General features: G+C 44.0%; 1 protein-coding gene across 1 annotated transcript; it reads right to left on the bottom strand.

Moving 5' to 3' along the window:
* Positions 1–41: 41 nt before the first annotated feature.
* On the bottom strand, positions 42–10,158 carry heatr3 (HEAT repeat containing 3). The gene is made up of 15 exons (XM_084541521.1): positions 9,796–10,158; positions 9,321–9,493; positions 7,090–7,177; positions 6,526–6,626; positions 6,181–6,290; positions 5,675–5,815; positions 5,246–5,538; positions 3,409–3,499; positions 3,056–3,210; positions 2,874–2,956; positions 2,646–2,782; positions 2,469–2,557; positions 1,931–2,074; positions 1,686–1,862; positions 42–1,528 (listed from the first exon to the last, which is right to left on the bottom strand). Exons 1-15 carry the CDS (start codon positions 9,934–9,936, stop codon positions 1,415–1,417), a joined length of 2,037 nt encoding a protein of 678 aa, XP_084397647.1. The 5' UTR covers positions 9,937–10,158; the 3' UTR covers positions 42–1,414.
* Positions 10,159–10,962: the final 804 nt, after the last annotated feature.

Below are 10,962 nucleotides of genomic sequence, written 5' to 3'. Positions count from 1 at the left end.
CAGTTAACATACCACTGTCAACCCCCGAGGCAAAACTCATATACATAATACAATAAATACAATCCATGACCATATAAAAACAATAAACCACCATTAAACCTCTTGCAGGTGAGCAACAGTAATACAAATTCCCAATAAGCCTGTAAATACAAACTAATCCAGTTTCAATTAATCTTTCAGTTATCATTTATAATAAATAGTCTTTAGAAAAAAATGCTCAAAGTAATGTCATTATTTGAGAAACTGGAGCATTTTAGGGTCTGCAAATATCAGAATTAGATCATTGTTTTATATTATACCATTATAGAGGGAGCCTAAAGTAGCTGTCACAACAAGGCTTATTCATTATATTATTTTGTGCTTTTATGCCTAGACTGAGCCAAATAAACTTCTAAGCAATTCAATCAATATTCATTCATTCATTCATTCATTCTCTATACCTGGTTATTCCTGTTAAGGGTCGCGGGGGTCATTCAATCAATATATTTGGCATTAAAGCTAAATACCGTTGCTCATTGACAGTTCAGACACATTTATACTGACTGAAACAGCATTTTGTAGGAGATATAAATAGTCCAGAAATGTCATGTAACTCGAAAGAAAACCAACATTTTAAGAAATCAGGATTTATTTCAAAAAGTTTGATGACATGACATGCCCCCCCCCCCCTTCGCAAAAAAAAAAAAATGTATTTATTAGTCAGTGATACACAATGCTAAGTATATTTTCCTGAAAAGATGTCGGAAACCCCCGACAAGAAAAGTTTCATAACTGTCTGTAAAGCATGATGATGATGCACAGGTGAGGTGCAAAACGGATTACACAAAACATTTACATCTCTACTTTGAATGCTGATTGATAAGAAAGGTTTTAGCTGAAAGTCGGACTCTTGCGCACACTTGCAGACAAAAGTTTGCAAATTTACCACCAAACTCTCAGCTGAGTAAGTTACTGCAAAAAATGTTTCGTCAAATTACCTCCTTAAAAATATCACAATTCCAAGGTATAATATGCATAAAACAAATCATTCTAACTATTCAGCTACTCAGAACAGCAAACAATGTTAAGCCCATTGAAACATGGGCCGAAACGAAAAGCTGGTTACTGCTCTCCAAACCTGATCTCTTAAAAAAATGTCACCGGGAGACATGAATATGCACGTTCAAGTCTGAAAAAATCCTTTTGAGGTAAATTTAAGGGGGGAAAACTGCAACACGCAGTAAGTCTAATAATAGTTATTAGATTCCAACCTAATGTCTCGACAAATAAAATTTCATACCACTAAGTAAAACGGTAAACCATTATTTAGAGAAAATAAACATAAATACTTGATGGTTTCACAACCATATTCCTCCTCATTCTACGCTCCTGATAGCATATCTGTCCAAACCATAGTGATCACAACATGAAGTCCTCATTTTTTCACTGCCTTCTCCAGATAACCAATAAATCTTCTCAGGTTGACTTTGATGTTATCCAGGACACACAGCTGCTGAGGGCTGTATTTGCCTCTTCCTTCTTTGCGAATCTAGTAGAAAAAGGAAAGATACTGTTATTTAAACGGCGGAGAAAATCTCACGGATAAAAACAAAGACAAATTACTTCAGAAACTACAATGGAGGGGAAAAAAAGAAGTGTGAAAAGAATTACTAAGAGAGTGATTGGTAAAAATGATTCTCTGGTACCTTGGCCTTAAAGACAGGCTGAAGTGTCTTGAGTGCAGGCAGTAAATTAATGTTTTTAGCAGCCGTCTCCGCCTCCTCTCCATCCGCGAAAACGTCAAATAAAGCGTCCAGGGCTTCTCCGTTTACAACCAGGTCGACGTCCTGTGTCGCGACCTGAAGTAAGGCCTTTCCAATCATCTGCGGGAGCAGAGGTTGTTAGAGGGAGAACAACTTTTCCACGGGAAGAAAAGAGGGGAAACTAATACCTGGAGGGTTTCTGCGGTGCCCTTCTCTTTGGCTAACGTGCTGCCGGTGATGCCCAGAATTGCGACGGCGTTGACCCTCACACTGACAACATCACAGCGGGTGGCCGCTTCGCTCAGGCTCATCAGCTGCTGGGGGGTCATGCACTGACAAAAACAAAATCCAAAATAAACAATGGTGATAAGTGTGAGCTGTTGGCAATGGATTTTAAAAGTTTCTGTGATGCAGTATTTATCCAGTCAGCACCGTCGATAAACATGGAGTTGACCCAACAATGGCACTTCACCCACTGCACTCATGAAAACAAGTCTACGTCTTCTGTAGCAGCAGCAGCAAGAGTGAAGTTTTGGACATCTAGCAGGGAAAATAACAACTAATGAAGCTGCAGAAATGTAGGGTGTGAAATGTAGGATCAAACATTTGAGTCTGATCTCAAGTGGCAGCAACAAGTCAGGGTGTCTCAACCTCAGCTTCACAGACTTTGACCTTTTCGTAATGTCCTTTGGTGATGCCGCTTTCAAACGGCCATGTATTCTGTACCTGTGGGATATTTTTGGAGGCAATCATCTGTAAAAGCGACCGCATGGCACTGGTGACCGCCTCTAGGAACTCCTCATCCTTGAGTAGTTCTGGAAAAAAAGGGAAACATGACACTTCTCTGAATGAAATAATCACCAAATTAAACTAAATTACAGCGATGTGGCATCAATGTGAGACCTGGGGCACCAAAGACCAGGGTGGACAGGTGCTGCGCAGCCTCCTGCAGGGCTGGCGCGCCACCCAGAGACTCTGCATCCATGGAGGAGAGGACACTGTGGAGGCATGTCAACGCCCGGGACTGAACACGCCGCATCCTAAAGGAAGGTGAGACGTCGTATTTAAGAGTGGATCAAAGTGAATAAGTGCACAAACAATGCAGAGAAGGCGAGAAGTGAGGAGAATTACTTTTTTAGCAGACCTCTCCAGGAGGGATTCTCGCGGCACACGTCCATGGCTTCCTTTCGAGGGAACTCAGTCTTTTTGAGAACCTTGAATCGAATCACATTTAAGTCTGATTATTTACACTGACATGTGTACATGTTTGCCAAAGTGTGAGGTGTGACTGAGGTAGTAGACTAGCCATTTGCCTTTTGTGGTATGCTGTGGCTGATTAAGGCCCCATGAACTTCAGCTGACAGACACAGTGGAGACATCAGGTTGGACACTCCATCGCAAAGACCATCGGGACCCATGTCGCTCTCGTCGCTGCTCGACTCCTCCTCCCACTCGTCGTCCGAAGGGTCTGAACGCGCGCAGAATTTGATCGGCGAGACGATGAAAAGCAAACGTTACGATACAAGCCGTTTCTGGGCGCTCTTCGATTTCTTGCTTTAATAGCCATTCCGATAGACAAACACATACTAGGTGGCTTTGTCACAGGAAATAAATTTGATGAGAGGAGCCCGGGGTCAGCACTGCCGTCCGTGCCCACAACACTCACCGTCAGAGCAGCACATGTTGACGATGATCTCCAAGGACGTTTGTTGGGCTGTCAGCAAGGCCGTTGCCTCCCTCAGCTCCTCCTTGCCCCTCTGGACAAAAAAATAAAAACAAGCAGCCATGTGAGTCAACATCCTACTAAAGCAGTGACTGTTAGCACTAATATCACCCAATCTGAGTTCAGCTGCCTGCCACAGAGAAGACATTTATTCCCACAGATGTGCTCAAATGTGTCCAGGCGCCCTTTTTTTTTTTTCCTCCAAGTTGTGATGTGAGCGAAAGCCTGTTACAAGGGCATCAGTTCTGAAGACGAAATTAGGTTAGGTTGAGGTAATCTATTTACATCTACTAATAACAACTGAATCTGTATGTCAAGATAGTGACAGAAGAATCCTACGCCATAACATGATATTTACACCAGTTAACTTGAAAATAACAAACACTATCACGAAGATAACCCCAGCACAACATTACAGGCAATCTTGGGACTCTGGCTGAGCTGAGAGGGACAGCTCTGTCTCGCCGAGGTCAAGTCTGGGGTCTGTCAATGTGGCGGAGGCCAGCGGCTGGTCCCTAGTTGAACCTTGCTGAGTATCCCTAATCTGCTCGCCCCCAACCCGACACTTTGTCCGACTGTCAGGCCGGGTCGAGCGCCATGATGACTCAGACGCCACCTTTTCACCTGACATTAACACGCACCTCCAAAACATTAAAACTGGATCACTTCCTTCCCATAAACAAAGACTTCCACATACAGCATCTCATCATTTAAAAGGGAACTATTTTGTTTTTCCTAATTTTCTGTCACGCCTCGCAAATAAGTCTCTGGATGTGCGTGCTTGTTCTTTGCGTTTGTTGACAGTCGTTCACCCAGTTCCCACTCGGAACTAGTTGAAGCCTCAAGGACCTGTAGCGTCAAAACATGAACGGATGAGCCGTATTGGATATGCACGCAACTGCATGGGGCCCAGACCCAGGCCCTGAGGGCTGACAAACTTCCGTGTCTGAATATGTGCCAAATGCAGGGACTGCCCCCGTCCGCCTCTTAAAATAGCAATGGACGATTTGCAATGACATCCCAGTAGGACACCTCCCTCAAGGTGCCCTCTTCTAGCGCTCACTGGTGGGTGTTTGTGGTCAGTTAACTCATTCTAATCTCAAACTCTAGGCAAATTCATAATCCCCCCCCAATGTGAAATACTTATTTTTGGTAACCATAAGATGTCCACGTTTTTGTTTTCCCATCACAGCAGTGGCTACGCCCAAGTATGCCACCAACTAAAGTCAAGTTTTTGTTTGATTACTTATCAATGGCTCAGTTCCCATGAGCTCTGCTCCACAGGCTAGGTTTTAGACTGTTTTATGATGACTGAGGATGTTTTCAGCATCTCCACTGTTCATGAAATATTTGACAATTGGTCATATGGCTGGTCCCTTCATAAGAAGTTTAAGCGTGATGTCAGTGTGGCTGAATTAAAAATGTAAAACTAAGAACTAAAATCTCTTTGATCCAAAAGTCCCTCTCACACAAGGTTATGCTTCATGGATAGAAGTTGGATTATTACAACTTCATGTACCAGGTTATGACTCTAATGTAGTTATTTGAGAGACAATAAAACAATAAAAAATTGACAGGCTATTTGTTTATGTAAAACTTCTGAATAAGGATAATTGTGACGCTATGTTGGGAGAAACAAAGAACAAGAAAATGGTACTAAGTTAGATACTCAAGCATTAAAACCACTAAATACAGGTATGAGAGATCAGACGGGTACGACGGCCAAATCCTTCAGTGTCTACAACTTGCTTTTCATGTGATGTCTAGAGATGAGACTTACAGGCAGGAGGTCGGAGAAGTCGTTATCCACTTTCACAGCTTTTCCATTCCGCCTCTGTTTAGGTTCCTCCTCCTCTTCGTCCATCTCCTCCAGAGCGAGCTCTCCTGCAGCCTGGTCTTCCACGTCCGCCGCAGCCGGTGCGTTTCTGTGACGAACCTCTTCTGCTTGTCTGAGCTCGGGGATCTGCACACCTGCATCCAAATCCAGGCACTGTGACAAGGTGGCCACCACGGCGTTGATGGTCTGGGCCTGACGGGCCGCCGGCAGACTGCCCTTCAAGTTCCACAGTGTACCTGAGTGACAGAGCAAAGCAGGGAGAGCTGCAGCTCAGAAAGTGATATTAAAAATAAGTATTTACTGCATTGGTTGGTTAAGCTACAGTTCTGAACAACTGAGAAATAAAAAGACATGAAAAGTGACCAACTGCACCTGCAGCCAGTGTCCTGAGGAGGATGTGCGCCACTGCTGGCTGAGATGACAGCAGCACATTCTCCAGGGCTCCGAGCACAGCAGTGTTCATGCTACATAGCAGCTCTGGGTTATCCTCAGTCACAGTGTGCAAACAGTGAGCTGGAGAGCACACAGAGGAAAGAACAGTTAAAAACCATGAAAGCAGATTAGTTAGAGGTCAGGCCTGATTAATCCCTCATAATTAATCAGACCTGAATGTTAGCACCAGTGTACATGTAGCCTTTGGTTCAATCTTCAACCTTTCTCCTCCTTATTTGATTCAATTCATCTGGTGCCTACAAGACCTGTTGTTTTAGATGATCTAGTCTTCATGGATTGGTTTGTCCACGTTCTGTGCTTCCGATACATCAACTTCAAGAACTGACTGTTCACTTGCTGCCTAATAAAGTGGCCCATCACTTAATATGTAAAGAAATAAATCACATGCACCAAAAAAATTATATTTTTATATATAATAACCATACCAGCAGATATGGCCAGTTCCATGTTGTGTGGGTGTCTCTCCAGACACTGGACAACCACATCCAAGAGACCCGATTTGTTGAAGACAGACAACGCCTGGGTGCTGCTCTCGCTGGCAGGACGACATAATGTAAGAGATGGATGTAAGACAAGCATTCATACACATTTATATGGTTTCATGTCAGCAGCAATGTCCAAAACATACATTCAACGAGTAAACTTGCAAAGTATATTGAGATTTCCTGGATTCTGAATTAAGCTAAAGCTAATGAACGGTAACTTAGGTAGCAGATGCTGGCAAAGGGCTGGAGAGTACTAAAAACAGTGAGCAAAACCTCTTGGCTCACCATAGGTTCCAGAGTAAGTTCACAGCCTCGTTGGCCACATCGTCCACTGCATTCTTCTGATCTTTCATCGGCACAGCGGCGCCGTCAAAGCCGGCGCAGCACTGGGGAAGGAAGCACAGTCTGCAGGCGTCAACAAACAAGAAAAAGTGATGTGAACTTTGAGATAATCAATGCGAAAAATTTCACAGGAATTTGAATTGCGGAATTGCAATGACTGGTTGTACGACTGTCCGATTGCACACAGAGGTATTGTCTTCTCTATATATCTGCGTCCCATAATGAAATCCAAATAACAAATTTTCCGATAAGAACTGGGTGTGGCTATGCCAGGCTAACAATCATAATGAATTCAGCCAGATACTGTTTATTGCTCACAACATCTACAGGCTGAACTGAAAGTTCCAACAGAAAGCTTGAATTTAGACGTGATCCAGGGCGTGATCTCGAAGACCTTTGCTCTGGACTGAGAGCTAATTGCTGAGGATATCATAGCGCGCTGTGGCAACTGCTGACGAAGACGGAACGGAGTGATGGGGCGAGCTAAAAGCGGCGGCGGAGTCTCACCTCTCTAAGCATTGCTGTCAGAGGAGTCATGACGTCGTGCTTCACCATGTCCTCGCACACCTCCTGACCTCCACATGCACTCAGATTCCTGTCAGGCAGAGACAAGTCACGGACTCATCAGTCATTTGGAGGAGACCTCACCATCAGAGATGCTATTTTGTTTTTGTTTTTGATTAAGAAAGAGAGAGAGGGAGCAGGGAGGTACACTGTGAACAAGTGTCTTATGTAGAGCAGTGAAACCCAAATTAACAACAGAGCAAAGGTGACTGCTACAAAAACAAGATGTTTATGGTGGTAATAATGATCACTGTCGAGATGTCACTTCTTAGATAGAGTGTAGGGCTACATTGGCAGCTGTCATATATCCTATCAGCGTAATAAACACTGCCAAATGTGGAACTGTGACCATAAACACGAGCTGCTTATACCCAGATCTTTAATTGTTGCACGGCGCCTCCTGCTGAAGTAACACAGCAAATACACATAATGATGTGTAATAACATAATGAATGCAAACTTGTAGTAGCATGCAAACTTCCAAATACAAACTATGTAATAGCGTCTTTGCCAACATTTGCAAGCCATCTATATTAAACACACTTCAGTATCCCTTTCTAAACTAGCAGAGGCATGTTCAAAATACACTGCGACTACAGCGTCTACCTCTCTCAGGTATAGACTGCTGATCTTATGCGATTCCCACCTGACCAGGCGCCCGATCGTTAGCTTAACTGTGCAGAGCCTGCTGGTTTGTACGCCATTTAGGTGCCTATTGTGGCGCAGGTCCCCGTTTTGCTGCCAAAACAGCCCTGACCCATGGAGGCACAGGCTTCACTAGACCTCTGAAGGTGCGCTGTGGTATCTGGTACCAAGATGTCAGCAGCAGATCCTTTAAGTTCAGTTGCAAAGTGTGGCCTCCATGGATCGGACTCTTTTGTCATCCCACAGATGGTCGAAGGGATTGAGTTGTGGCGAATTTGGAAGACAAGTCAACACCTTAAAGCCATTGTTGTGTTCCTCAAACCATTCCTGAACCATTTTTGCTTTTTGGCAGGGCGCATTATCAGGCTGAATGAGGCCACTGCCATGAGGGAACACGTGGTCGGCAACAGTGCTTGGGCAGGCGGCATGTGTCAGAGTAACATCCACATAAATGCAAAACACCAAGGATCACACTGCCTCCATTGGCTTGCATTCTTCCCCATGTGTTGCCAAAGAAAGCAACACACACTCAACTGGCCACCCACGTGATGTAAAAGAAAACGTGATTCATGAGACCAGGCCACCTTTTTCCATTGCTCCGTCGTCCGGTTCTGATGCTCACATGCTCAACTTAGGTGCAATGGGAGGTGGACAGGGGTCAGCATGGGCACCCTGACTGCTCTGTGTCTATGCAGCCCCATTCAAAACAAACTGTGACGCACTGTGTATTCTGTCAACTTTCCATCAGAACCAGCACCAAATTTCTTTGGCGATTTAAGCTACAGTAGCTCATCTGTTGGATTAAACCACACTGGCAAGCCTTTACTCCACAGGTGCATCAATGCAGCCCACGACCCTGTAGGCAGTTCACCACTTTTCCTTCCTTAGACCACTTTTGACACATACTGACCACTGTAGACCAGGAACACCCCACAAGAAATTCCATTTTTGAGATGCTCTTACCTGGTCTTCCAGTGAGCACAATTTGGTCCTTATCAAAGTCGCTCCTTCCTTTGGCCCATTTTTCCTGCTTTTAACATCGATTTGACTAAACATTTGTCTTGCTGTTCACTGACAGAGTCCATGATAATCAGTGTTAATCACTTTATCTGTCAGTGGTCATAATGTCGTGGCTGATCAGTGTGATGTTTACAATGTCCTGAGTTATATTAACCCGAGTCTAGTATTCTTTGTTACTCCGCATCATATTTATTACCACATAATCTGAGGTTTTGTGGTCTAACTTGGTGAAAACATTGTCAGTCAGCATAATCGTCATCCTTGCATTACAGACCATGACTCAGTGACTGACCCCTTTTCCCGCTGTTTACTTTAACCTTGATTTGACCTGTTGACAGTGTTTGCTCTCCCACTCTAAAACATTACTGCCTTGCAACAGCTGTCATGCAGCTGCCACAAACACGTCTCTCCTAAAAGTGTCTCGCAGATCAAATTATCTTGGCAGCAGGACTTAAGGTGCTCCTGTGAAACGCAGTCCAGTCCTGATTTAAACACCACCACCAGACTCACCTGAGCGCTCCAGTGGCGGTCTCTCTGACAGCCAGGCTGCTGTCCAGCAGCATGGGGCCCAGGCGTCGAACAGCATCCCTCTGGAGGAAACCTGGGATGGTCTGGCTCTGCTGCACCACCCGTGAAATGCTGGCACACGCAAACTCTCGCACATCCGCGCTGGGACTCTGCAACTATAGAAATATGTCATTAGGACACAAGCGTGTGACACCAAATATGTATTGTGCCACAAACCCTCTCATGAGGTTAGGGGAATCATCTAACATAACATTTAATGAAAATATATGGAATCTGTTAATAGGTGTCAATCCACAAGTTAATTTACACCAAATGGTTCATGGTTTTTTTTTAAGTGGAAAGTGATGGACTATCACGCTTAGCTCGTTTACAAACACAAACAACAGCTTTAAAAGTTAAATCACGGATTCAAGGCTAGACATCTTAGAGAGAAAACGGGTTAGGACCGTGATCCTACTTTCTCCAGCAACTCCGCAGCTGGACAACTATCCTCATCGTGCTCTTCCTCCTCAGCGTCCACTTCCTTCACAGCGTTCACCGGCAATCCGACTGTGTTGAACTGCGGACGTTTAAATTTATTGGTTTTACTTTTACCCATCCTGGTCAGTTGTTAAAGTGCGAGCTGCGCATGTAACGTGGCGTGTTTCTTCCTCCTGAACCCTCAGTCTGTTGCCGATCAAACCTCAAACACACAGAGTCCAGCTCCTGCCTGCTTGGAGGCCATGTGGAAGATCGCTTGGTGCCGCAAAGTGCTCGTTGCTAACGGAAAGCGACGACGCTGTCGCAAAATTCCGAAAAGTGTTTTTAAAAAGCCGCAACCCATTTAAACCCTGTATTTAATGAAGAAATTGCGAAAGACAGCTTATCAGATGTTGAAACTGAGACTTTTGATTTGTTTGTTAAAGCATATAAATGCTCATTTTGTATTGGATTAGGACAGAGTCGTGGTTACTACTGTGTTGCATCACCTCTCCTTTCAGAGGAGACCAGTTGCTGTAATACTAAAAAAAACACATTTCCCATTCTTGCTTGATTTCGGATTTCAGCTGCTCACTTTAGGACTCCTTTACATTTCAGTTTGTTTCATAAAAAGTTTTCACTGGGTGCACTGCAGGAAGCCAAAGCACACAGACCCACAGCGAAAATGGCTCAGCTTTAATTCTGAATTCACCTATATGCACTAATTACCTCTTTACCATCATGGTTGCTGATCTAGATCTCCTTGACTGTATGTGTGTTGTGTTTTAACAGTATTTTTTCAGTGCATCGATAGACTGTGTTCGGTGGCGTTGCTTTCAGATGTGCCAGTGCAGTGAGTTCAACTGCAGAACCAGTAAGATAGAATTGAGTAGTGGTTTTTTTAGCCTTGTTCCTCGTCTGCAGAGATTTCTCCCATTTCTCTGAAACATGCTATATTGATGTTACCCACTGTAGATGATTCAGTCTGTCTTTGCAACTGAACATCGATAATTTAAATTGCTGAACTATTTACCCAGTCTTCCACACATGCCTCTCTTTACTTCTCATTCTCCCAGATTCTCTTTCTATACCCTGTCATGTCTCTGATCTGTTGCCAGTAAACCTAATTAGCTGTGCGATCCACCAGTTGTTGTTTTTTAGAATA

The sequence above is a fragment of the Chelon labrosus genome (assembly GCF_963514085.1).
Source record: "Chelon labrosus genome assembly, chromosome: 3".
In the NCBI taxonomy this organism is placed as follows: Eukaryota; Metazoa; Chordata; class Actinopteri; order Mugiliformes; family Mugilidae; genus Chelon; species Chelon labrosus.
The sequence above is the reverse complement of the archived record's forward strand: the minus strand, read 5'-3'. Positions and strand labels throughout refer to the sequence as shown.